Source organism: Haemorhous mexicanus, chromosome 10, assembly GCF_027477595.1.
Source record: "Haemorhous mexicanus isolate bHaeMex1 chromosome 10, bHaeMex1.pri, whole genome shotgun sequence".
Lineage (NCBI taxonomy): Eukaryota > Metazoa > Chordata > Aves > Passeriformes > Fringillidae > Haemorhous > Haemorhous mexicanus.
In genome coordinates, this window is record NC_082350.1 from 17,516,422 (window position 1) to 17,544,287 (window position 27,866).

The 27,866-nt window shown below is 43.8% G+C and overlaps 1 protein-coding gene across 5 annotated transcripts in view; it reads left to right on the top strand.

Moving 5' to 3' along the window:
* The window catches only part of DIS3L2 (DIS3 like 3'-5' exoribonuclease 2), a 180,489-nt gene that overhangs the window by 61,738 nt on the left and 90,885 nt on the right, over nucleotides 1-27,866 (top strand). For all 5 annotated transcript variants that reach the window (XR_009487686.1, XM_059855607.1, XM_059855605.1 and 2 more), the window contains exons 8-10: nucleotides 7,833-7,939; nucleotides 9,130-9,377; nucleotides 15,999-16,172. Coding sequence is in view for 4 of the 5 variants with exons in the window: in XM_059855607.1 (XP_059711590.1) it covers nucleotides 7,833-7,939; nucleotides 9,130-9,377; nucleotides 15,999-16,172 (529 nt within the window). In the remaining variant the exon portion in view is untranslated. The remainder of the gene's footprint in view (nucleotides 1-7,832; nucleotides 7,940-9,129; nucleotides 9,378-15,998; nucleotides 16,173-27,866) is intronic.

Below are 27,866 nucleotides of genomic sequence, written 5' to 3' on the forward strand. Positions count from 1 at the left end.
TGTATCCCTACACATACTGTGAGTCACTTGAGTTTCCTACAAATGTGAGCTGTCTCTTGTTAAATATTGGAATCAGATTTCCCTGATAAAGAAACATCAGCAATTGAACAGTAGCAGCTACTTGCGCTCATGAGAATGGCAGCTGTTCTCATAAAAGTGCCTCAGCCCTTCTTTAGCAAAATGATATTCAAATAAAAGTTTGTAAAACAGTGCCACTATGCCAGAAGCTATCCTTGTCAAACTTGTTTGCTCGGCTTTCTTCAGCTCTTCTCACAGGAGATCTTACTCCACCAGATACACAAAATATCCTGCTTCCCACGGGGTGGAAGTCATCAAGCTGGTGGACTGGCTGCCCTGGCAGCAATCAGAGAGTTGTGTTTGTTCAGGATTTCCACTTACACCTACCCTGCTGCAAATCAGAGCTTGGATATGTGAATGTCTGAAGCTTTCTCATTGCCTTGACGTAATGAAGTTTGGACAGAAATAGCTCATTTACAGGCAGAGTAGGCTCACATGAACTGAGTAACCAATGGATAATGGGTAGGGTCAACAGAATTTGGAAGCTGCTGCAGAATTTGCTCATGTCTCCCTGTCTGTTCAGCATTCACCAGGTGGAGAGATCGATCTCCAAGTCAAATGTGACTGTCAGTCTCTAGTCCTGTTAAGGTCAGAAATGATAACCTAAAATTGCTTGGTGTCCACACTGCTGCTGACTGGAGGCTGTATTTTGAGTATTTCAGGATTACTTGACTTAACTGAAATGGTAGTGTTTGGTAAGTTCACCGTATGGTTGTGTAATAATGGCATCAAGCCTTTCTTTTCTCCAGGTGATGTTCTAGAGTCAGTGCTTAGAAGGGTTTTTGGATCTTTCTAGCAAAATAGAAAACCGTATTTATAATGTGGAGTTTAGTCTCTGTTTTGCACTTCTGCACTTCTCATGCACTTCCATGTCCCCTCTAGTGCTTTTGTGTCCTCTGTCTCCTTTTAAGCTTGACAAGTTGCCTACCTGCCTTTTGTGCCTTCCTCTGGCACCTGGGGTCCTGCAGTTACCAGTGTCTCATATTGGCCCAGCAGAGTTCAGAGAGTTACTGCTGTTCCTCTCCTTGGCCAGGTCTGGTAGATGAAATTATGGTGACAAAAATCTGGATTACGTGCTGAACTTCTGCTCAGGCTCACCCTTTCAGTTTAGCAGCCATGAAGTCTGGCATATTTGGAGTCCACCAACCTCACTGGCTGCTGGAAGGAACAAGTGTTCTCCTCCCTCCTCTCCAGAGGCTCCTGTTCACTCTGAGTGCTTTTAAGGAGTTTCACTGTTCTTTCCTAGCCTGCAGCCTTCTGGAGATGGATCATCTCCGCTGCATAGCTCTTAAAATTTCTAGGCCACAGCAGAGCGAAAGCTCACCAGGAAATCTTCTCAGTTACATGGCTTTTAATAGAAATCCTTGAGGTGGAACTGTCAAAAATCGGATCAGTTTCACTCTGCTGAAGCCTGGAAAGCCAGCAGAGAAGCTGGAGCAGTTTCAGCTGTTTGAGACAGCTCTGTATTAGCTTATCCTAAGTTCATGTTTGTGGGTCTCTGGATCTAGCTCTCCTGGTTGTTGCTGTAACTTTTCTTAAATGACAGCATACACTTCTAGCAGAATAAACAGTATAGCAACTGAAGAGAAGTGTTCTACTGGTATTGAACAAATTGGGCTTTATGGTTGCATTGATTAAATGCTACAGGCTGAAAAAGCTCCAGTTATTCTCTTGATGTAAAGCTAAAGCCTCCAATGGAAGTTAATGTTGGGAAAGTTCCTTACACTGTTCTTCCCTAGTCAGTTATCTTGACCCCTAAATGCCTTCTTAAGTACTGGAAAAAATAAATTACTTAGGCAATTAGGTAACAGGAATTAGATTAAGTTCAGCATGTTACCATATGTTCCTGAGTTCACCTATGTTTCTCCTTTGAGTTACACATTTAGGTCAAGTGAATGAGAGGGCATGATACTGAGAGTGAATGGTGGGTGTGGAGATAAACAGAGTACGGTCATTGTTACAGCAAGATTTCCAGGATGAAGCAGATTAGGATTCATTCATCTAACATATTTTCCATGGAATAGTAATACTGGACACACAGACTTCAGGAACAAATGCACCTGCAGGAAGGAAGAACATTTAAGTAAATAGGCAAAATACTCAATGGAATTCTTTTTGTAATGTTTTAATTTTGCTTGTTATTAATGTAATAGAACTGTATTTCTGTAGGCTGCAGCACCACCTGATTTTTTGTAGGTTTAATTCTGTTGCAGTAAGGCTTCCAAACCCCTCTGCTGACTGAGTGCTTCTCAAGGACATGAGATGGCCAGGATGTCTGTGTAGCCATGCTGTGGTTGTAGCAATGTTTCTGTGGCTACTGAGACAGCTACAATCTATCTGCTGGGCTAGAAGGCAGCTTCCCAAAATTATGTTAGTCTTTGCTGTGAATCAGACTTGGAGGATTCTAAGGAAAAGTGACACTCTTGTCTCATCTGTCTGCCATGTCCTCCATCCCTCCTTGTGGAGGTGGCTAAATATAAGTAAATAATTACATGCTTGGCTACCTTGCATGTCTGAGGGAGCCAGCTGTACTCACCTCTTCACATTGCCTTTGCTCTGCTACTGCAGATGCTTGTCTGTGCTCTACACATCTGTTATTAAGCCTTTCCTCTCCCTCTCTGAGGGTCTCTTCCTGCCTGTGCATCTCCAGAAATCTTGATGCTAATCATCAGAGTCTCCCTGTCCTCTCTTAAGTGTGCCCTTGGGCAGGCAGGTGTGCGTGCTCAGGTGTTAAGACATGAACAGCTGTGGCAGGGTGAGTTTGCTTAAATGAGTATTCAAAAATAAACATCTCTGAGGAGGTTGGTCCTGTTCATTAGACACAGGGCTCTGCAATGAGACAGCTCAGGAGTGCTGCCTGGTTTGGAGCTGCTTTGCTTCTTACAGCAGAGCCCTCTTCCATTGCACATGGGAGCTGTTAGGCTGATTTTGGACAGGCAGCATGTGTTAAATTCCAAGGCTGTTGGCTTAAGTCTTGTCGCAGTGAAATATCTGTCTTTGCTCCATCACAGGTGGAAGGCTCTGGGTGGGGAGGTATAAATACAAAGCACTGCTTTTTCTGTGATACTTTGCTAAGTGACCCCACTTACAGGGTGTTTAAAATAGATTCCAGTTTTGGATAGTACCTGGTACCAAGTGAAACTGTACTTTTCTTCTTCCCTACCTTTTGGTAGGTTTGTGTTCTGAAGAAAAAAACTGTTCTGTGCCAAGAAACCATCAGTTGCAGAATGTGAAGAGTCCTTGTACTTTCTTGTGAACAGCAATATTTCCTTCTTGTCATCCCTAAAAATTAAGATTGTAGCAGAATAGTGTAGCCCAGAGCAAATCTCTGAGTATGCATGTATCACTTTTGGATTAAAGGGAGTATCATTTCCTAGTGTCTGTTGTGTGCTGATATAGACAGAATTGCAAAAACACATCCTTTGTGCATGTGACACACAGTGTCAGGAGATATTTATAATAAATCAGTCTGTTTTACACCACTCAGGTATTTGGTACTAAAACATAATATCCTGAAAACTGCTCCTTGAAGCAGACATCAGAGAACCTGAGTGCTGTTGCTTCATTAGTAAGTAGTTGGCTTTGCCACTGAAAGGTTTACAGCTCTGCTGGTATCTGAGCACTGAGCTGAAGAACAGTATTTTCTGGTGGGATTCTTAAATACTCCCATGTAGAGTAACCTAGCTTCTCAAGTACATTTTTTTCTAGTTGAAGTAGCAAACATTGAACTATTTTCTTAAAAAACTTGGCTTTTTCCATTCAGGGAGGGAGGTTTTTTTTTTTTTTTTCAGTAAGTTGTGTTTGAGATCTGAAACTATGATATATTTTCATTTGCAAGTGGATATTGCATCTTTAATTGTATTCTTTTTGGACAGAATTGCAAATTTCCACAGTGACCAATGCAAACCTAGGGAAAATAATTTTGGATCTGTCATAAGAAATTAGAATTCTAGTCTGATGATGTTTGGTCCACTTTGGCCACCTTTTAATGTGATGGTAATTGATTTGTAAAAGGAAATTTGGGGGAGCTTTAATAAAAAGTAATGTTTGACCTAGGAATGCCTGTCAGGCAAATCTAAGTGTGTATTGAAGCTGCCTAAACGGATCTCTTACAGAGGGAGGCAAATTCCAAGTGTCCTGGATCTGTTCATTGGTAATAACATAACTAATTTGAGTTGCTTTTTGTGTGTAGTGCCTAATTTTTTTTAAAGTAAGGCTATTACAGTTTTGGTTTGTCAGATAATCGCTGAAAGGAAAACACTGAGATTATAATGCAGTTTCACTGGATCCTGGTTGCTGAAGTGTGTTTTCTCTGTAAGATAAGCTTATGAAGTACTGCCCAAGCTAACATAGTAAATCTTTCTCAGAGAACATGTCTTTGCCTAGGGTGGAAATATTGAATGGTCATTGGATAACCACTGCAGTAAAGGGGTCAGAATAATTCATTTTTAGTTTGGCATAATGCAAGGAGTTTCTTCCCACCTTCCCAGCACAAAATCCTGTTCCTCTCATAAGTTATCCCTCCTTTAGGATTGCCTCCATGGCTCTGCCCTGTTGTGGGAGATGTTTGTATCTCTCAGCTGAGTTTTTCTAGACCACCAGTCTCTAGTGGGGCCCTGTTTCAGCCCCTCTGTGCTCAGCTCCACTGAAGGGGAGGAGGATGTGTAACAAGGGAGAGGGACTGTCAGAGATGTGTTCAGGGAACTTGGGTTTCTTACTCTGGTGGCAGATTATTGCTGCTGTGACTGAGATTCCTTTGCAGCACTTTGACAATTGAGCCAGGTGGACTTTGGATCTGGGTAGTTGTCCCTTCTGAGCTGAAGGTTTTGTCACAGGGATTCCTCATGGCTGATGCTTTGCTGCTGGAGGCCCCTGAGCAGTAGATGTAGCCCTGATACCAACAAAATTTTCACTTCAGGAGGAGCAGCTACAAGCTATAGGGAAGTCTACATCTCTTAGCTCCAGGAGAAGAGAGTTCCTCATGTCTCTTCCTCCCTGTCCTTTGTTTCAGGAGCATTTGCCCTTAGTAAATGTATGTGATGGTATTTAAGATACTGAAGTTGGTTAAAAAAGAGGGGTGAGAAGAAGTAGATAACTAGGATGAGCTTCCTTTTTCTTTCTGTTGATGGTGTAGTTGTTGATCCCAGACTCTGCCTGCTGGAGTCTCTCATAATCCCAGGATTTTTTGGGAGGGATGGTGAAATTGGAGAGTCTACTGAGGAAGACACTCTCCAGCCAGCCAAAGGGCCCTGGTTGATGCTGGCCATGAAGGAAAAGGCAAGATCTATCATCTGCCGTGGTGGGAATTTGGGTGCTTTCTGATACCTGTCCTGGGTTCTCATGGGGCTTGTGTTCAGCAGGAAGGGGGGCAGTGCCCCAACCCAGGCAGGCCTGGCCACCCATTTGCTGTTCTCCTGTGACAGCTGCATCCTGGTGCTTCAGAATGTGCTTTTGCATGTGTGTATGTGTGGCTTCCCCAGGACATCCCTGCTGGCTTCTTTTCACCAGAGAAAACTGCTTCAGAAGGATAAGTGGAAAAAAGGCAGTGCTAACAAGGACATGTTCCTCACATGACTCTGGGTGCTTTTTTCATTCTTGCCTGCTGAACCTTGAGTCACTGCTGCTGTTCTGCTACGCTGGGAGAGCAGTGAATGCAGCTCTTGCTTTTTCCAAAACACATTTAGTTCTGGTTTCTCTTCCCACCAGTATGTGCTGTTCCTTGGGGAGAGTTCACTTCAGTAAAGCCCTGGGCTTGTGGCAGGTGTGCCTGGAGACATGGCCTTTGGAAGGCTCCCAACTTCCCTGTGTCCTCTGCCCCATCCAGTTTTCCTTTGTTCCAGATCATTTTGTTCTTTGCCCAGGCTGTCTTTATGATTGACACACCATAAACTGATTGCTTGAAAATTTATAAGAAAACAAAATGGCTCCTGGCTTTCATTCTTTGCTAAATGATTGCCTGGTATGACCTTTAGCTGGCAGAAACCTTAGAAGGGGTAAGAAAATCAGGTAACCTTGGTATTCCCCACTTTTTAACTGCTTACAATTTTACAAGCAATTTTTCCCCCTACCTTGTTGGTCAGCATGAAACTCTGGGTGGTTTTATCCTGTAGTAATGCTGGTTTTGGCAAGTCTGAGTTCATTTCAGTAGGAGTAAATCAGAAATGGTTTTGCTGCTTCTATTATTGGGGCTTTTGTAAGAAAAGTAGATTTTTATTTAAACCCTTGAATACCTGTTCATTTTCCTCTCAGCATTGCTAGCAAGTCAATGAAGATAAAATAAAAGTAAAGTCACTTAGAAAAAGATCTCTGGGGAGAGGAAGAGCATATCAGAAGGCAAGGCTGAGGATAATTAGCAGCATATGAGAACCAGAGTTTGTCATTAGAGCAAAGCCGTCATTGTCAAGTGGCTGCTGGGGTAGCGTTGCCTGGAGGCAGTGCAGGCCCTCTGTGGGGACACAGCCATCTGTGAACGTGCCCTGCTGGTGGCGGGGCACAGCCAAAGCCTTGGGGCAGCTGCTGTCCCACTGCCCCCCTTCCCGAGCGCCAGTCCAGCTCCTGCCACCGGCACTGCTCCGCCGCAGCCGCCGCTCCATCCATCATGTCACCGGCAGCCGGCCTGGGGCTCTGTGGGACAGACGTGCCCCATCTGGGGACCAGGGTCTGCGTGTCACCACGGAGCTTTTGCAGCCTTTCTCACATGGGTGAGTGCTGCTGACCTCCTGCAGCACACACTTCAGCAAAACGTTGCTTTATCTCGTGTCTTCTAAGGGAAGCAGTGACAGCTACGTCCCTTGAAACTTGCAGTCGGTGACAAAGTCTCTCTTTTGGAAAGCAAGATTTCTTTTGAACACTCTAGGCCTGATTTTAGCACGTGTGCTCAAGATGGATGTGATTACCATACAAATGGAAAAAGTCAGCCATCTCTCTTGAGCCCCCCAGACAAGAGCACATGGATGCTTCTGTCCCAAAAATTCTGGCAGAGCAGTAACCAGAGGCTCTCAGCAGGGATGCAGCTCAAGAACAGCCCAGTCCCAGCCTTCTCCGTGGCAAAGATCACTTTGGATGTTTGCAAACATTACATGCCAGCCGTCTGTAGCAGATGCTCCCAAACTCACATACCTGAATATTTGAAAATTTCAAACTAGAAATTAGTTGACATTCGATTTTAATATTATCGGCATCTGGTCCAGAGATCTCAGGGGAAGGAAGCTCTTGGTCATATGCACTGATTACTTCTGTAAGGCTTTTCATAAGTCTGGTCCACAGCTGAAGAGGGTCAGCTTAGTGGATATGATTTCAGTTTCAAAGATAAATGCACACTTTATAACCCTGCATAATGTTTTTAAAGGAAATTAAATATTAAATGAATGTATTTAGGAAAGGACTGCTTATGTAACATTAATGACTACAACTAAACAATGCCACAAAATTCTTAGCCCTTAGTATTTAATAAACAGAACTTGTTTTCTACTTTGTCTGTTATGACTGATATAGTCCTACTTACAAAGTTGGAGCTTATTTTGATTTTTATTGTTTTTCAGCACATCTGCCTGGTAAGTGAATACGTATCTTCTGTCTGTTGTAGTCCAGAGAAATAATAATTACTTCATGCTTGGCAATTCTAACACCTGAGAGACCTTTTTCATTTCAAATAAGTCTACTACGTGCATATTGTATTGTACTTTAGAGCAAAGGCCCGAGACAAATTTGCCATGGAAATGTGCTCCAGTAACTGTCCTGTGTGTTTGATGCAGGGAAGGCTGCTGGTGTCACTGGTGTGCCCAGAACAAAGCAAGAGGATGGACCCAAGGTCAGTGATCCCAGGCTCCTCCCAGATGAGTTTCTTCAAAGGACAGCCAAGGTAAATCCATGGAGAGTGACAAGTAAGCACGTGTGTGCTCCCAAAGGCTGAAGGAGACCAAGCCTGGCCTCCCTGTAGCCTCTATCTGTTGATCTTTGAGTCTCATTCTCCATTTCAGAGAGAGTAATTGTCTGATCTGATAAAAATCAAGTGACTTGTTATTTTTACCAATTTTCCTAGGTTAAATTGCCTTTGTTTGTCATGCAAAATTACTTAGCAAGATTCAGGAAAAGATTGGATACTAATATGAGTGTCAGGATATCCAAAGTTGTCAGAATTAATTCTTACAGACTTTGGAAAGGCTGCTAGTACTGTTGATTCAAGATTTGAGTCAATCTCTGAATGCTAAGAGACCAGAAAAGGGCTGCTGGGTCAGACTGGGTCGGGTCTCTTCCACATGTTGTGCTTTCCCTTGCAGCCTCTAATTCTGGTCCTGTTGTTGGCTGGGCTGCTCTGGTCTCATCCAGTGTGGCAATTCCAGCACTCAGAATTGTGCAGAGGTGCAGCTCCTGAAACCTTCTGGAAGGACTCTTCTGTATAAGCTTAGGAAATCGGCTATAATGTTTCTGTTATCCAGTGATTTATTATGGTCTACAAAAATATAGCCTGGATGAACACCTCTCTGGAACAATTATTTAGTGATATTGTAATTTATTATTCTTTTCAAAGCCATCTTGTATAAAGGTAAAATAACCCCTAACTTCAGAAAGCACAGAGAGAAGGAGAGAACTGCCAAATTCCCAACAGCACATCCTTTCCTGTGGTTAGCATTGGATCTGCCAGCGGCACCGTTTTTGGACTGGCCTGTTCTGTGCTGACTGTTGAAATCACAGGCCTAGAATACAAATGAAAGATTTTACAGGAGTTGCTTGTATTTTGTGGCTAATTCCCTGCATTTGGAAGCATCTGCTTCTTGTCTGGTTTTGTTCTGTAATCAAGAAAATTGCTGTGGAGAACTAGCACTTGGAAAGCACTTTGCTCTTCTATAGCCATGAGCAAGATGGCAAGGAAAATACATTGTAAATAGGTACTCAGTTAGAAAATGCACACACACATATACACATACAGGGAAAACAAGATAGAGACCTTGTGACTTTTCCAGATACTCTGCTGAGCCTTTGGGTATCCTTTTCTGCTAAATAAAGTAGGTTTCTCTGAAGGTATTAATTGTAGAATCTTGCCTCTCCCAGGTGGTGTATATTTTGGAAAAGAAGCATTCTCGAGCAGCTACAGGTTTCATCAAACTTCTGGCTGACAGGAACAGTGAACTCTTCAAGAGGTGTGCCATGTTCTCACCTGTGGACCACAGAGTGCCCAGGGTCTATGTGCCCTTGGCTGATTGCCCTCCAGACTTTGTGACCAAGCCTGAGGCCTATTCACAGATGCTCTTCATCTGTCGCATCATGGACTGGAAAGAAGACAGCAACTTTGCATCAGGGTATGTGGCTGCCATCAGAACTAGAGATGGCTGACATTTCTAGATGGAATTTTTGTTTTCACTTAATTTGTTACAAACAGTAGAGGCAGAAATCTGTTAACAAGCTGCTTGTCTTGTGTCCCTCTGGTGGATAAATCATGTTGGGATGAAGGGCAGCTCATCACTAGTTAATCTCATAAATGTTAAGTTCTTTGAGCGCTTGCTTCAGTGCTAGTGCATCACAGCATTGAGGAGTGCATGGTCTAGGGGGAACACACGTGCTCAGCCTGACCAGCACAAGCACCATGGGGTGCTGGCAGCCTCCCTGTCTTTCCTCCCTCTGTGGAAGAGTAGTACACAGTGTGCAGACATTTCCCTTCTGCCAGGGGAAGATCAGTGCTGTGAGGCTCATCTTTAGTTTTTACGCCTTTGCTGGTAAAAATTAGAAAGAAGTCACAGATTTTTGTGGTTTTAAAGTTGCATTGGTTCGAGGAGGAATAGTAGAAATCAAGAGAAGATTCATTCCCTCCTGAAGCATGTGAGAAGGGTGTTGTACTCTGTGTGTTTCATCAGGCAGTGTAAAGTCATCACTGTCCAGAGTTCAAATTGCTGGCAGTGCTGTGAAGAAGGAAATTTTAAGCCAGTGCTACACGAATGGCCTGTGCTGGGCTGGATCCAGATTGCAAGTTTATTTTGCCTCTCCGTGAAGAAGACAGTGGTTTTCAGCATTTTCACTTTTTTCTTTGGAACTGCTGTAGGGTACCAAACTCCCACCTGGAGTGGCCACGCTGTTTCTATTGAATGGGTCTCTATAAGAAATGGAGGATGTTGGTCAATCTATTCAGTTATCTTGGGAATACTTAGTCCTGGTTTAGTTGGTAATCCAGAGTTCATAACTCTGGCCATGCTGTGGTCAGATTTTACAGGTGCATCTGGATGTAATCTGGAGCATGTGCAGTAGTGGGAGTTTTTCATAAAGTGCAATTTTTTCTTCCCCTTGCAAAGCAGTTCTGACGGGGTAGCACAGCTGATGTACAGTATCAGCACTGCAGGTTTAGGAGTCCTCAGCTCAAATTGCTGGTAAAGCTTAAAACTTAGAGAAAACTTGTTTTAAGAATAAGTGTGATGGCACAGATCTATCAGCCCTAGAAGTAAAAGTAAACTAAACTCAAGTCCCCATTTCACAGAGTTTATCAGTTGTAGCTGATTTGTGTGCCCAGTAATAGCAAGTTTCATGTGTGCTCCTTGAGAGCCACGTGAGCCATGAAGTCACTCAGTGATTCCTAGATAAACTGCAGTGCATGAACTGCAGTGGCCTCCCTTTGAGCCCCACTTAACTTTGGTCTGGCTGTGCTGTGAACTTCACTGAGAATAGGTTTCTTACTGGCAAAGATTTGCTTTGTCTTCTTTGACTCCTACTGAGAAAAGACTGGAGGGTGATTGTAGTGCTTGGCTTCTTGTCATGAACAGCCCCCCTTTCAGCAGAAACAGGGGAAATTAGGAGGATGGGCTAATATATTTTTTATTGGCTAATGTGTGTCTTTAATCCGTACCTTTGAAAATAATGGCTATTCTCATCTGTCTGGTTTGATCATTTCCAAGATGTAAAGGGTGTTGTCAGGAAAGAAAATGTCCATGATTGTGTTCAAACATAGTCGTTTCCTCTGGGAGTTGGTTGCACTTCAGTAAGTGCCTTGTGGAGATGGGAGCATAAAACCTTGGTGACCCCTTTTGTTTTTAGCCATAAGTAATGCTTGTTTAAACACTGAAAGACAAGGAAACCTCTTGAAGGTTCCAAAGGATTCTGTTTGCTTTTGGGCTCGTTTTTAAGCTCATTTATAAGCCATGTTGCCTTGTTTTAATGAGTTTTGTTGCTGGTCATGGCCCCCCTGAAGGGGAGAAGAGCAGGTGATCTGCAGCTGTTTACATGCTTTGTTTTGTGAACTTTTTTGTGCACCCCTTACTTCTGCCCACAAAGTTCCTGACATGCCTTTGGCACCACCACCATGGTTTTGGAGGTGTGTGGACAGAGAGCCTGTTGGTCATTTCCCTGCACCGTCTGCTGGAAGTGTGGCAAGGGAAACTCCCTCCAGAGTTGGCAGTTGTGTCCCGTGGATGCCTTGGGTGTTTCTAGGTACTCTCCATCCTGCAGCTGAACTCTCCCAGACTGGTCATGCACCTTCCTCAGCTTTCCTTTTCCATTGGGAAATTCAGTGCCAGGCTTCCAAGCACAGTTAATGACACAAATTGGTCTTCACAATGACCATATGTGGGTGGAGAAGTGAGATGCCCCTGCCAAGAGTTTGATGGTGGCATTGGCCACCCAGGGTGGTCACCTGCACAGGGGCAACCCGAGGGTCCCTGGAGGTCCCTTGGGGAGGGGGGTGCGTTTCTGTGTCATGATTGCCACCTGGTGGTCACCAGCGTGACACTGTCCCCTCCAAAGGCCACCCTGTCACCCTGATCGTGCTGGGAAGGAGTGAGGAGGAACTCATGGCTCCAGGTCATGCTGGCCATGCCCTGAGTTGAGCTGCTGTGCTCCCTCTTGCATGTGAAGCGACTTTACCTTGGCAGTGAAATGTATAACTGTACCTGCTTCAGGTAACAGGTAAAGCAAATTAGCTCCAAAACATTCTCCTTTTCCAGAGAAATATTTCAAGTACTGCCATGTACTGTTATTTTCTGGGGACTATTTTCAGTGTGGAGCCCAGGTTTGTTTGGAGTGTTAGTCCAGATGTCTCTGCACTTTTGCAGATGGTTAAGGTGGAATTTTTTTTGTCCCCGCATGCGATGATGGATGAGACTATATAAAAAAACAACCAATAGAAAAGCATGGAGTCTCCCTCTCCCTCTGTGTCACATTGGGCTTGTGACTGTTCTAGCTTGGGTCTTAGATATTGGTCTGTCAAGGTGACATGATTTGTTCCAGCTTTTGCAATAAAATGAAATGTTGCAGGGTGTTATTTCACTTGCTGCTATTTCCAAAGCCACTTGAGTGGCTGGAATTCTTTTCATCTCTGGCATTTTATTCTGTTTTTTTTTTTTTTTAAATTCAAAAGTGTATTTTGTGTGAGTGGTAATAACCAGATACCTTGGGTAGTTCAGTGTAAGACTCAAGGGAAGGTCCAATCCTCTCAACTGAGCAGTGTAGCTCTGTTGAAAAAACACCTTCTTGCAGATGGTAGTGTCCCTTAGTAAAGCTTTGTTCCCTTGGCACAACTAACCACCTTGTGGGACAGCTCCATCCATGTTAGGAGCACCATGCTGCTCCTGTGCTCCGATGGGACATGGCCTGCCAGCTGAAGGAAGGCAGCTCCATGATGTGGAGCAGGGCTGGACTGTGCTCTCAAGCACTGGGGTTCCATGGCACAGCTCTCTGTCCCTCTGATGCTCAGCCTGGCAGCCCTCTCACTGTCTCCACTGGCACCTGTGGCCTTCCTCAAGCCTGTGCAGCTTTGTCTGAGCTCCAGGCCCTGGGCAGTGGGAGCACCATGGTGGGGCTTCTTCCTTAAGGACTGGTGGCTTATTGGGGGGTGTTCTCCTGCTGCTGAAAGAAGCCCTCCATGTAGGATGACTGGACTAATCTGCTCCAGGAGAAACTGAGCCAGGGTGTTACATTCCCAATGGAAGTTATTCACTCCAATGTGGGAGCCTGCCTGGCTTTTCAAAAGAAACAAGCCTTATGTAATCCTGCTTTGTCTTTTTGGAGAGTTCTCATCACGTAACCTTTGAACACACAGGCCAGTTTCAGTTCAGTGGAGTTGAGGTGGAGTGGAGAGAGCTCAAATGTTCCTAGAGATGGGTGGCTCAACAATGAGTGTCACCATGAGAGGGAAGATGGCAGCTTGGGGGTGGCTCTGCCCCAGGTGCACATCCATGTCAGATTAGACTCTGGTGAGTGGGCACCTTGGAGCAGTTCAGCAATCTTGCAGCTATGGCTGATTTGGAGAAATAGCCTGTTCGGCCCCAACCATGGTATGTTGCAGTCAGTACATGCTACACCATGTCTGACATCAATCCAAGGGTATTCAAGGAATTCAAGGTAATGCTCCCCCATCAGCGTCACAGAGAAGAAATGTTTACGTCTGTAACCATTGTAACTCTTTTTTGCCTTTTGACATTTAAAAAAAAAGAGACGCACGCAAGCCCAGGGTGTCACAGACACCGTGACTCCCTGGGAGTGAACGTCTGAGTACTGCTGGGCCCAGTGCCCCTGGTTGTTTATAAGCCTCTTGAACTATTCTTGCTGCCCTTGGTGGCCGTGGAGCCCCAGGAATGATTTTGCAGCCTGGCTGTTACTGTGGGGCCATCGGTGATCCTATATGCATTACCTTTGATCACATGCTGTCCTGTCAGATTTTGCTCTGATGCAAGTCATCATGCCTGCATGACTGTAACATGGCCCCAATTAAAGTCAGTTATACACTTTTTATTTCAAGGTACTTGGGAAATGTTCCCTGGAACACTGTAAATCAAATGTTAATTACTATTAAAAAAATATTAGTCCTATATCAAACCTCTGGGTAAACCCCTTATGGTTCGTAATCTGATTTCAGTAAACGGATCAAGGGGAGCATGGGTTTGAAGAGTGAGCTGGAAAGCACTCTGGCATTCAGAGGTGCTTTCCATGGCTTGTCCTGTAGATGTCCAGCTGCCCTCCTGGTGCACTTCCCAGATCTACCCTGCCAAGAGAAGGGACACCTAGGACTCGAGTTCTTGACATTTCTGCTGGGCAGGGCAATGTGTCCTCTCTTTTCCTGTTTTGTTTTTTCCATCCTTGGCAGTGCTGGTGGGTCTGTCGACCCACAGGCTCTTTCTTGCTCAGTCCCAGCTCTGCAACAGACGTTGGAAATGAAGTGGTGATTTCTCTGTTTTATTGTTACTGCTGAGAGAGAGGGAGATAAAACTGATGCCTCATTTATTTACATTAAAATAAGGATTAGACTGGGACCCAGCTGCAGGAACAGAGAATTCAGCCACGATGCCAAATGCACACGTATTTCTGCCATACAGTTTGTACATAAAATTGAAACAATAAAGGGAAATATCTTTTATCCTTGTTTTCATTTTTATTTTAAAGCTAGACGATGGGAGCTCTACAATTTACCACACCATGAAGTGAGCAATCCTTTCCAGCATATTACACAATGTGACAGGTTTATTACACAGCCCTTCCCATTGTGAAGAAAGAGCTTTGCTCCCATAAAGAAGATGGGCTCGCTTGTGCTGAGAGTCTGGGGTTTGTTCTGTGGGTTTATGGCACATTTGAAGCCTTGAGACCGTCTTGCTTGTCCAAATAACAAGTGCACTGTTTTGGCCCTAATTTAGGAAAGTAATTAGTGTCTGTTCTCACTCATTGGAATTAAAGCAGAAGGATCAATATAATGATTGTGTATTTTATGCAGTGGAAAAACACTTATTAGAGTGGCTGGTTTTGTGCTGTGTTATTGCCCCTCTCTTTTGTGTCATATTTTGATGGATTCACCTTAATTTCAGTTGTAATCTTCTTGGGTCAGGAACATTATCTCTATTGACTGTAATGTGCATTGGCCTAATGGCAGTATATTAAAAAAATAAAAAGTAATTTAACTCTGTACTGTAGAGCAATCTAAAGGTGAGAAAGGGGACAGGGGGAGCCACCGTATGACATGGGTTCTCATGGGATGTTTGCAGTCAGCTGGAGGGGGAACAAATGTCTCGCTCCTTTGGAGTCCTGCTTTGCACAGTGTCCAGAGCTGAGCCTTTTTTGACACCAGAGCTGTTGGACAGATCCATGCTGGGGTTTGCACTGGAGCAAATCAAAACTTTCTCCAAGCACAATAGAGCAGCAACTTCATCCTTACGTGTGCAGAGTACTTCATCAAGCCCTGCTAGCATGGGGGGGACAATTTCCCCTGTCTGGGACTTGTTTCTGGATCATTGGCCCCTCTCCAGTTAGCTCTGGGTTCAGAGGCTTCTGCTTAGCCATGAGAGGAGGAACAAATGACTGGGAATGCTGAGGTTCTGTAAGAAGCCTGGAAAATGGTTGAAAAGATGATCTGTGGGTGTGTTGTATGATTTCTGTCAGGGAGGCAGTGTGGGTTCTTCACACCTCTGTCTTCACAGGGCATGGGTTTGCCCGCGCAGAGCTGTGTATCCTTTGGGATGGAGTGCAGTGTACTGAGCTCCCCATGGAGCTCTCTGGTATTTGGTGTGAATCTATTCTGTATTTTTGGTAGTATAGGTGAGTCACCTTTTTCAGTGGTGAGGAGAGTGAGGAGAGGAGGGAGGGTCTCAAGGCAGCCATGTGTAATGCTAGAGCTGCCTGTGTGGACAGCTATGCTTTTCTTATCCCTGTTGGATGCATTTTTCTCTAAAGTTGGAAACTTTTTACCTTCACAGAAACCTAATAATTTAAAAGATCTACTTCAAATGAGATACGCAAAAACAGCCCAGTGTGTAGTGCCTGGTGAGTGTTTTGCATCTTCAGCAGAAACAAGTCATGGTATGGTTTGAATTCCTGCTAAGTCCTCTGCCAAAACTCAGGGAGAAGTGAATGGGTGAAAGAGTGTATTTGAGGGCTCAGCAGCCTCTCTGTGGGGACAATAACAACATGACAGTAGTAATTACGCACTTTAAAAAAGCATCCCTTTCTTTCTGCAGGCAGTTGTGCAAAAGTCTTGGACAGGCCGGAGAGATCGAGCCGGAATCGGAAGGGATCCTGACAGAGTACGGTGTGGATTTCTCTGACTTTTCCTCTGAAGTCCTGGAATGTCTTCCCCAGAACCTGCCCTGGGTTATCTCACCAGGAGAGGTGGCCAAAAGAAGAGATTTAAGGTAACAGGAAAAAGCATGATCTGACACTCCTTGGGTTGGTGCAGGGTTGTGCTATTTTGTTTTGCTTTCATCCCATTTTGTAAAGGCACTGACTTTATAACATGGATCATGTTATACCTTAGCTGTGCTAGAAAGCATAGAAAGAAACTACTTCTGAAAGTACTGGCAAACCCAGGAGATCAGTTACTTGGAGAAGTATTTTGTGAGACAGAGAGGCTTTTTCTCAAAAGAACTAATACAAATTGAAAATTTGGTGTTCAGCTCCTAATCTGAAAGCGTTATGATTTTGTCTGGAATGTATTATGCATTTTAGTGGTAGTTTTATAGCAGAGATTTTCTGAATGCCTGGCAGATGATTGATCTGGGATGTTGTTACTCTGAGACTCAAGACAGATAAAGACTGTCCACCTACCTCACATCAGCCATCCCTGCAATTCGGTGGTGCTCCCAGCCAGCTTTCAGGAACTTCACAGCCTGTTGAGTGGCAGACATTGACATTGCTGGACTACCCAAAACAGTGGATTTGCTGCACTTCTAAGTGTCAGATTTTAGAGACATCTTTACGGGAAAAGATTTAAAGACCAAAGAAAAATTATTTGTTTAGAACCTCACTTTGCAATAAAGGATGATGCAGGCAAACAATAAACACATTATTAAGAAGAGACAGTGTGTTCTGTTTCCAGCCTTGCTCCTGCTGGAGCATCCTGACTCAGTTGGCAGATTCATGGCTGTCTTGTGTAATGCTGAGGTGAAGCAGCCCTAGGAGGCTGATGCCTCTGGACACTGCACTGGTACAAACACCTGTATTTATGCAGCAAGCTCCTCTTCATTTGTCTGTGTTACTGGTATGGACATTAGCAATTTGAGCAGATAAGCTGATAAACTGCAGCATTTTTTATTTCAAGGCTGAAAATGTATTTGTGTCTGTGCCTGTACTCCAGGTGTTACTTTGGACCTCATTCTGCTCTGAAGCCTGCAGCCTCCTTACTGTTTCAGCTTTCTGGCTTTCCACTGCCATACAGTGGAATAATTCAGCAGAGAATCACACTCCTGATTGACTAATGCTAACACTCAGATACCAGACTCAGACTGCAGGCTTCAGGTACCATTAAAAAAAAGTAGACACTGAATGCTGTTGTTCAGATGTCACTTGAAAGTGCTTATTTTTATATTCTTGACTACAGTTCAGTAGCCTTCTCCATTTCTCCTGACCGAATTCTTTTAAGCAAATAAAGAGCTTGACTTGTCTCCAGTCAGACAGTCAGTTTTGGAAACAAATTCCAAGTGCATTTCTTGCTTTTATTGCTGAATTATTACACTGGGACTTATCAAGGTGATAACAGTTCTGCGGTTAAGCCATTTAAATCCCTCTCTGCCCCTTCCTGACCACAGTGCACACTACAAAGTAGATTTCCTTTTGATCCTCTCAAATATAAACACTTAACAGTCAAAATTTTTAAGACAATTATTTGAGCTTAATTTGCTAATCCTTTTAATGTCAACTGCCGCACTGCTGACTAACCAGTCTGTGGTCTAAACACATATGGAGATAACATGAGACTTCTAGTTACAGAAAATAAAATACAGATGAGTCTTCCTTGTCATTTCCTCACAGAAAGGGGTTTGTCTATCCAGAAAGAAGATGAATTTTGTTAGTAAATGCAGTGTGAATGGTAGGGAGGTGGTGTCAGGTATTTGGAGACCTGGCTGGCATCTCTGATGAGACCAGAAGACCTTAAGACTGTTTTTGACAAGTCCCAAGGTGGCTTGGCCTTAACTTGTTATTAGATATCAGCTTTCGTATTGTCAGCAGTAAGTGTGCTGTGGTCTGCACTGTCCTACAAAGGGCCAGTCCACACAGGCCAGGATGGCATCCAGAGGAACACACCTGAACTTGGGTGTCTGTTCTGGGTGCACATCTGAGTTATGCCTTGTTTCCCAGGGGATCTCACACACCTGCCTCTGTGAGTGCCCATCTTTGCTGTGTTTTGTGCATGGTGATCTGTCAGGCTTCCCAGATTACTGTGCAGTAGTCTGAGAGTATGATATCAATTCATTACAGTGAAATAAAACCTCATCTTTTCTCCTAAAACAGCCATGTTAACACCTGTATATACCTAATCTAATTTACACATTGCTTGCTTGACTAGAGTAAACACATTAGAGTTTAGCTTAAAGTACTGTCCTCTAGTAAATCCTCTGCAGTTCTGTAATGTAGGGCTGTAAATTTTCCAGTGTCATCTATAAAAGTTTGATTTGGATTTGGAACTGAGACCCAAAAAATGTCTTGTGTTTTTGTCTGTTTCCTCTTCCTGAGATAACTTTTCCTTGTTTCCTTTCATCTTGGGAAGTGACCCTTTCCTCCTCCAAAGGCAGTTTGTGTGTTCTGCTGAGCAGTGTCCGAGGTGTGGTCTGGGAGTCACAGCTTGGAGCGTGCAGAGAGCGCCCTGCACCAGAGGTGTTTGTGAGTGTGGTTATCGATGCAAGTGAGACAATGTGTTTCACCAAGCTGCTGAGGCTGGGCAAGAGGGAAAGGCATTTTAACCATGCCATCTTGTAAATATGTTCCTTGATGTTCCTGCAAGTCTTCCAGTTTTACAGGAAGCCTGTTCTTGCCACGCATATTCTATTTGGACAGCAACTGTGATCTCACCTACACTGCCTGTGTAGAATTGCTTCCAAGAGATCTTTTTTTTCCTTCACTTCTCCAGTAATAGCTCACAAAGAAAGGTTTACATAATATTTCAATATTACTTAAGGCAGAAAAGATCTAAACCTTGTGGATGGCTTTGACATGACTTAACTGGCTTAGCACTCTGCTCTGCCACTTTTACACAGTTTTGCCATGGACATCTGTTTCTCACCTGCATGGGTTTATTTGTAAAATTAGACAAGAATTTCACAGGCATTCCCAGCTTACTTGTTTCTAAAGAGCACCCAAACCTTGTAATGAAAAGCACTGGGCAAGTATTAGGTGTTGGCATTGCATCCTGCAATGAATTTTAGAGAGAGCATGAAGGTTCATGAATTAACAGAATGTGTGGCTGAGGAACCTTCCCTTCCAGAGACTTAAAATATGATAATACAGATAGGACTGGAGTGCTCATTTTGTTATTCAGGTTGACTGGAGATGGTATTTGTTTCATTAGAAGTTTGAGAAGTGTTTGGTTTCTGCTTTTAGGGAAACTTTGGAGGATTAATGTCATAGAGACAAATGTTGATGGGTGCAAAGTTTCAACCACTTTCCGGTCTTTTCCAGCGTTACAGCATGTAATTTTCATTTCCGTGTTTGCTTTGGGACAAAATGTAGCCCCTGAAGAAAAGAGGGGTGAGGGCAAAGAAGGAAATACAAATTTCAGAGGTGGGTGCAGGAGATGGGGACAGAGGGAGGAGGAGGCCATTTGAAGAGGTCTAGCCAGGAATCTAAGAAACCCAAAAGCTATTTCTAAGACTCGTTCCAAATGTTTCTAATTTCATTCATATCTTTTTGTTTCCTTTACTGCTTAACTGGGACAAGAAAGTAAAGCCAGGAAAGTCCAATCATAGTGGGAAACAAAAACCTAAATATTGGAGAGAGAAAAAAGGCTGTTCTTTGCAAAGCAATTCTGCCTTTTGCTTGTCTCCCATTGTTGGTGTTACTGTGGAAAATGTATAACATCACTTTTTTGGAAAGTGTTAGAACCTGTTCAAGTAGAGATGGTTTATATAGTCTCACATGGAAGAACTAGAGGATATCTATTTCTTTACCATTTGCCTAATAATAAGTCAGCCTGTTGACCTCCGCTGGACTATTACAAATGTGAAACTTGGCACTCAAAATTGCTTGCTCTAAATTTTCCAGTTGCTTTCTCTTTTTCCATTTGATGTCATCCTGCCAGCTAGTGATTTTATTATTATAAACAGGACATTGTATTCACTTTTAAGAAGAAATATGAAGCTGAAGGTAAAATTACAAACTGCAGTTTCTCAGCTGGCAAAATACAAAACAATGAGCTAAAAATACTGAGCAGAGAAAGGGTGTTGTGGCAGGGAACTCTGAAATATCGACAAGATGGATGTGTTCTGAGGAGCAGAAACTGACTGACTTCAGCTGAGCAGGGCTAAACTCTGAAGAATCATCAGATTGTTCAGCTTGGAAGGCAGATCTAGAGATCATCTACTCCAACCCCATTGTTCAAATCAGGGTTAGCTGGAGCAGGCTGCTCAGGGCTGTGCCCATTTGGGGTTTGGATAGCTCCAAAGATGAAGATTCCACAGTCCCTCTGAGGAGCATGTTCTGGGGTTCAGAAAAACGTGTGGTTTTTCCTTCAAGTAGATTCTCCTGTGTTTTGTGGTAATTGTCTCTTGTCCCGTTGGATACCACTGGAAATTGTCTTGCTGTCTTTACTCCCTATCTCAGGTGTATTTTCACATTGAAAAGGTTTCCCTGCCTGAGCCTTCTCTTCTCAAAGCTGAACAGTCCCAGCTTTCTTAGCCTCTCCTTGTAGGCTGGATGCTCTGATTTCCTAATCATTGTCAAGGCCCTTCAGCAAACTTGCAGCCCTTTGTTGACATCTCCCTGGTACTGGGGAGCCCAGAACTGGACACAGCACTCCATTTGTGATCTCACAGGTGCCAAGCAGAGGGGAAGGATTGAAGGAATGCGTCCTTTGGCCTTCTGGCAGCACTCCTCCTAGTGCAGCCCAGGAGGCTCTTGGCCGCCTTTGCTGCAGTGACATTTTGTTGGTTCATGTTTAGCTTGTCCATCAGGACATCCTTTTCTGCCAAGCTGCTTTCCAGCTGGTTCTTCCCCAGTCTGTGCTGCTGCATGGGGCTGTTCCTCCCTGTGTGCAGGACTCTGTTTTTCCCTTTGAGCTTCATGAGGTTCCCGGCAGACCCTTTCTCTGCCGAGGTCCCTCCGAAGGGCTGCTCCTCCCACAAGGCTGAAAGGGAGCAGAGGGGGCCGGCCAGGATGCTCTGCATTGGCAGGGGACAGTTAGTGCTCACTTGCTTCCCTTGCAGGGCAGAGTTACTGAACTTTGCTCTTGCAGGCAAATGAATGCAATGAAGCTTTCAGTTCAAATTTGCATCTTGTTATTTCAGCACAGGACCTCATCTGCAACTGATCCAAGTTGTTGAAGGCCAGATTTGTAATTTTGGCTGCCCCTTCAGAAATGTGGCACCCTTCGTTTGGCTGATAAGGGAGGAAGAGCAGAGGTGCTCTGCTGTGTCCCTCTGCCCACTGAGGAGGGAGGCTATGCAGCACTGTTGGTACCTGCACTGCAGCTCTTCTTTGCATTTATTTGTTTCTCAAGGAGTGTTACAGCTGGTAACAGGGATTAGCACTGTGGATAGTAAGGGTTTGACAGCATGGTCTTTGCTGTAGATGCCCAAGGAGATGATTGGCTGATAAAATTAGAGATGATGGTAAAAATGGCAGCCTTGAGCTGTGCAAGGGGTGTTGGAGGAAAGCAGTCAGCCTCTGAAACAGATGTCTTTCCAAGGCAGGTGGACAACTTTAGTTAGGAATGAGTGCAGGGCAGATAAAACATCGTTAAACAGCTTGTTTCCTGGAGATTTTCCACTACAAAAAGCTAGTGTTAAGTAGAGCAAGTCTTACTCAGCTATAATAGGATATGTAAATATGCTCTGGTTTCTGATGGAAACTGAGAAATGACTTGTTTAGCAAATGTATAAGCAACATTGCTTCAGAACTGACTGTTATCTTGGAGTGGAGACACAAAAAGGGCCAGATTATGATCTCTGCTCTCACTGAGCTGTTCTGTGACTGATTAAATGTTCTCCATAGAGAGATACATCGGATTAGATACATAGGTGACATACAAAGGATTACTCAGTGGTGTCTAATCATATCAGATCCAGTTCCTCTGTAATAGGATGGATTCCAGAACCTGGTGATGGTGACTGTACCTGCTCTGGCTACTTCTGCTTTCCAGGCAGTCTGGGGGCTGTCCCATTCTTGGACTGATGAGGAGTGTTCATGTTAGCTCCTTTCTCTGCCGTTAGCTGAGTAGGTAAAGCTCTGGAGTAAATATGCTCGAGGTGCTGTTGCCAGTGATGTGATTCAGCTCCTTGCTTCTGGTTGGCTTCTTTTGGTCCTCCTCTCTGTTTTCATAATATTTTCTACTACAGTATAGATACAGCAATTATGGTGGCCCTGTTTTGAACAAAATGATGCATGCTCTGTGCTCTCAGATGCTGTTACCAGTGCCTGATAGAGAGACACAGGGCAACTTCACTTTTTTCCTTATAGGAAGGTGCATGTGATCACTGGAAGTGCAGCTTCAAACAAAATTTGTGGTGTGTGGTTGGATAGGATTTTTGCTTTCTGATCTTGTAGGCCAACACACCTAAACTTGCTTTGTTAGAAATCTGTTTAGCTGGGGAAAACAGTAACTTTTGTACCTAGATTGTTATGCATACAGTCTTGTTTTTGCCTGGATATTTATTTTATGGAGAGAAGTGGAGGGAATAACAGAAGGAGAGGAGAATAAAATCTTAAATAAGTCTGACAGTGTCTCTGTTTCTTACTGAATTCCACTGGATCCCAGGGTGGGGTTTTGATGAGCAGAGGAAAGTGCCATAGCCACTCATGTTTATATATGTTAAGTGGGACAGTTCAGGTGTGCCAAATACTCCCTCTTTACTTGATATCACAGTGCTTTGCTGGTGCCCTGCTCTCCCTATAGGTGAGATAGCACAGGGTGGACAAAAGGAGTGTCCAGGTCCCAGTGTCAGCCCAGGTATCTGTCTCTGGTGCTGTAGCTGAAGAAACCCAGGACTACTCCAGCTGGTGAGGTGGTGTATCCCCTGCTGTGGTATTTCAGAGCTGATCACAAGGACAGGCTGGTCATTACAAGGAACAGTATTTTCCTTGTGTTCCACTCTGATGGTGTGATCTGAAACATGATTTAACCTGTCCATCTGTCTCACTTTTTGGGTGATTGGATCTTTGTTACCAGGTTATTCTCAGATCACTCCATAAAAAAACCAACCAACCCATAAATCATAACATAGATTGCCCAAATGCAAGTGTATGAGGCAGAACTGTCCTGGAGATATCACAGCATGGATTAGAAGTGGGACAGTCTGGAAAAGACTAGCAAAAATATTCTGGAAGATAAGAGATTGATTTACAAGGAAGGATTAACTGTTCAATGTGTATCTGCCAACACTGAAACTAGAAGTTTGTGAAAGATATAGTAGTTGATAGTTAAAAATATGTGGACCAAAATGAAAAAATGAGAATCATTTATGATGGTGGGAGGGTAGAAAGGGGTGTTATAAGGACAAGTAAGGTAAAACAAAAAGGAAGCCTTTCCTGTGCAACCCAAAATAGACTGTAGTGTAGATTGCTAAAGGACTGGAAACTCCATCACTAAAGATGCTTGATACCATACAGGAGAAAGCCCTTGCACATATATTGTCATGAGCAGCCTGGCTCTGACCTATGGGGGCTGGATGACCTAGTGCCTCTTCCATTTCTAGCTCTGTGCATCTATGATTCAAATAGTTTTTGTAATGCAAGTGCATTTTCAATTACACTTTGCTTTCTTGTGTGGGATAGTGGTGGTGCAGAGAACTCATTATATTTGTGGCACAATTACAGATGACTTGTAGGAAATACTGCTGGTACTTGGCCTCCCAGAGACTCTGATCTTGTTTATAAATATATTTTGGCTTTTCAAGCTACATAGGTATAAGACTGCAGTTTTTTTCTTTTCTGTCTTCCCTCTTACTTGGAGGCCATAAATATGGAGGAAAGAATAGAAGGATAAATAGAAGGAATAAGTGGTTCTGGTTCAGCAATCCAGTGAGCAGTCCCTGGTGAAAATGTAAAAGTTTATTGTTGTAGATGTGTAATACACCAGGAGTCATTGTCAGCTGCTCTCTTGGACTGAGGTCTGTTTTCTGAACCAGGACAGGACATTAGCTAAAACATAAACACAGAGAAATTAAAAAGAGTAGTGCTGGTTTGAAGTTGGGCTTTCAATGCATTTTGTGCTCTGCTGGATTTTTTGTGGGTTTATAATGCTCAGTGTTTGGAGGGATTAGTTTTTGCTTCCAATTATTTTATAATTATAGTTCATTTTTAAATTTATGCACCATGCCAAAAGAGTTTTGAGATGTGTCAAGTATCTTTGTCAGTCTGTTACAAGGCATTCAGACTGCCATCAGAGATTTGTCAGGGTACTTCTCTTGCAGGCATATTTTTAAAATATATTCCTTTTAAGAGGCTGTCTTGGAAGCAGCCACTCTTGGGTTTTAACTAAAATCTGCCAGCATCAAGTGTGACAAATGTGGTAGACACTACAAGTAAAAAATGCTTTTAGGAGTTGAGATGTTGAAGTCTCAAATGCTAAGGCACTGATTGGTCTCTGAAATTTCTCTTGGAGAAAGGGTACTTTGTCCTGATTTGAGTGATGAATGTTGGCAGATTGATCCTTTGCTTATTGGCACTTTGTAACAAACCTGCACCAACACTGTGGTCGAGCTGGGTTTACTTGTGATTGAAGAACGAGATTGATTTCTGTGGTTGCCATAACAATGGGACTGTTGTGTGAAAAAATGTTAGTACCATTCACTGCAGTGAGTTGACAGCTCTAGGATGCCTGTTCTCAAATTAAAACAACTGTTTCCAGCTCTGAAAAATTGTGTCTGCTTAGCTTTTGCAAGATGGTGCTCAGCAGGGTCCTAGAAATGACCTGAAGAGCTTTAAGAGTCTAAAAGTGCCTTTGCTATGCTTAATTTTAAAATGCCAGCTTTGAGCTGGAGTTAATAAGGGTAAACCAGGAGGCTGAGCTTTCACTCCCACCAGGCTATTGTCTGTATTCACAAAGTGGAGAGAACAGGACAATCTAAGGAGTCCCTAGAAGAATGTAAATGCACTGCAAGTGTCTAGACATGTAGTCAGTTGTGCTGTGTCTTAGCACTGACCTACACAAGTTTAAAGAAGGCTTGCACTGCTGAAACTTTAATAAACAATGGTCATTCCTGTCTCACCTCCAGCTGAAGCACCCTGGACTTTGGAAATGGGCTGGTGCTTCTGCAAAAGATTCAGCTTGGCATTTCAGGAGCCTTTGGATGACTGTAGGGACTGTGGGCCATGACAGCTGAGGTGGGGCAGGGTGTCAATGAGCTGGTTGACTCTTGAATGCTGGAATTCACAGACCGTAGGTTTCAGCCACCTTCAGGCTTCTGGTGTGCTCTTTGTTCTCTTTTGTAGTTGTTTTGGATGTGTTGGTCTTTGTAAACCTCCTGTGAACACCACTGGAGACTGCTTTGGTCTAAAAGTTGCCTGTGGGAGGGGAGTCAGAATGGTGGGGGATAAATAAGGGAATTAAGTCCCGGTGCCTTAATTCTGTCAGCTTCCTAACACAGGCAAGTGGAGAGGGAGGTGCTGATCTCTTCTCCCTGGTGACAGGACATGTGGGAATGGTTCAAAGCTGCACCAGGGGAAGGTAAGACTGGATATTAGGAAGCCTTTCACCACCAAGAGGGTCGTCAAACACTGTAACAGGTCTCATAGAGAGGTGGTCACTGCCCCAACCCTGTCGGTGTTTAAGAGGCATCTGGACAAAGCCCTTAACTACAACCTGCTTTAATTTGGTGAACCCTAAATTGGTCAGGCAGTTGGACCAGATGATTGTTGTTGGTCCCTTCCAACAGAAACAGTTCTATTCTGTTCCACTTCATTCACTTCCCTTCCATTTCCTTCTATTCCAGCCACTGTGTCTGGGTTTTCTCTTGGAAGACTTCAGTGATTCCCTGCTCAGCACCTTCCTTAGGTGCTTTGATTTTCTTGCAGAGAATGTCTCTTTCTCTCATGAGACTTGGCAGTCTAAACTCTGCCCACAGCCTCATTCCTGAGCAGTCCAAGTTCAGACAAATGCCAAAGCTGGGGCTTCAGCCCAAGTGACTTGAGATGGTGGTGGCTGCTGCCAGGACCAGGAGGAGTGGTGATCTGTGTCACACAGGAGCATGGACATGGTTTGGCTGCTAGCTGACTTGTGCTTGTGTTGCCTGGGGTGAAATTCCTCCATCCTCTGCTTTGCCTGGTTGCTGAATAGCTGGATCATACTTTGCTTCTTAAGGCCTCTGCCTGCCATGAAAGGTTACACCAGCTGGTGAAGAAAATGTCTTGTTTCATGAAGGGCTTTCTGATGCTCTAGTGGGTACATGCAGTTCTCTGGACTGGTTTTTATTAGTGGTGAAAATCTGGGCTCCGTGTCTCCACAGGTGAGTTGACTCATCTGTGTGCTGCTGCTTGGGAAGATCATTGAGTTATACAGGAGGATCTATAGAGTGCTGCTTTGTCTACTGTGTACAAAACTGGCACGTTTCTCCAAGCAGCAAGAAAATTGCACTGTCAGCACCCAAGCTTTGCCCTGCTGGGTGGTGATGCCAGAAACCTTGCCTCTAATACAGCCTGAGCCCATGGCTTACCATTGCAATGTTTCATCCTGATGCAGGTAGCCTCTCTCTTGAGCAGAGTGAGCCCTGACCACTGGAATTTGTAATCACCTGATGTCATAGGTGTTCATATTTTATGGTTAAACTAAGTGGTATGTTGAATTCTGAACAGTTCAACTGGCAAAAATGAATATATTGTACCAGTCCTTGAGGCACCAACTGTGCAGTGTTTTCTCTGCTGATTCCTGTGAATACCTTAGCATAGATGTATACATAGATGTATGTATTTGCACGAAGTAAAACAAACTGCTGTTGCAGTCCTGTGATCTGTGACCATTTTAATTACCATGACGGTAATTCCAGCTCACCAGCCGGCTACTTATCTTACCTCTGCTGCTGCACCAGCCATTTATTTTAGGTCCTGTTAATGGTAAAAAGACTAACTGCTCTGCAGACATGCTTGTCTGCTTTAATTAGTCTTCCTGAAGCTGCGCAAAGAGCACTGCACTTAATTAGCTTTCCTTAAATTAGGATTGATATACCAGCCTGTATAGGTTGACACTGTCATTACTGTGTAATAAACTGAGTGCTCTATTCTGTAATTCTTTTTCCCCAGGTGGTTGATTTGCAAGATGCCAGACAGAGCCAGCTTTAGCAGGGCCCTTGTCACTACCATGGGGCTAGAGGTGGCTTGGCCAGTGCTGCTGGGGGCTGGCAGGGTCTGGGCAGTCTGGGTGGCTCCGGCTTTCCTGACTCTTGCTTGCAGATCCACCGTGGTCAGTTGTGAGTAGTTCCCCTGATCCTCCCACACTCTTGCAGGCATTGCCTTGCTCTGGTGCTTGAAACCTCTGAAACAAGAAGGGAAAAAAGGTTTTGTTCTTCCATTGGCAGAAACTCCATGCTAGAGCAAGTTCACCTCTGCAAACCTGCATCAGACATCTGTTTTACTTGAAGATGGTCCTGTAAAAAGTGGAAGTTTCCACACTGAAATGTTTTTGGGGTTTTGGTTTTTTTTTTTTTTTTGACCAGTGCTGAGGGGTTCTTAAAGGCACATATGTATCTCCAGTCCTTTTCAGCATGAGGACCAGAAAATCTCTTAACTCTGTGTGTCTCTATCACTTAAGGCATTTCCTTTTAACCAAATTGTGTGTATGTTGGAACAAGTGGACTTGGATCATCTCATTACTTTTACAAGTATGTTTTGACAATTTAAAATGAATGAACCAGGTTTTTATTAGGTGTGATGACAATGAGAGATGCTTCCTTTGAGGTCCTGAAAGA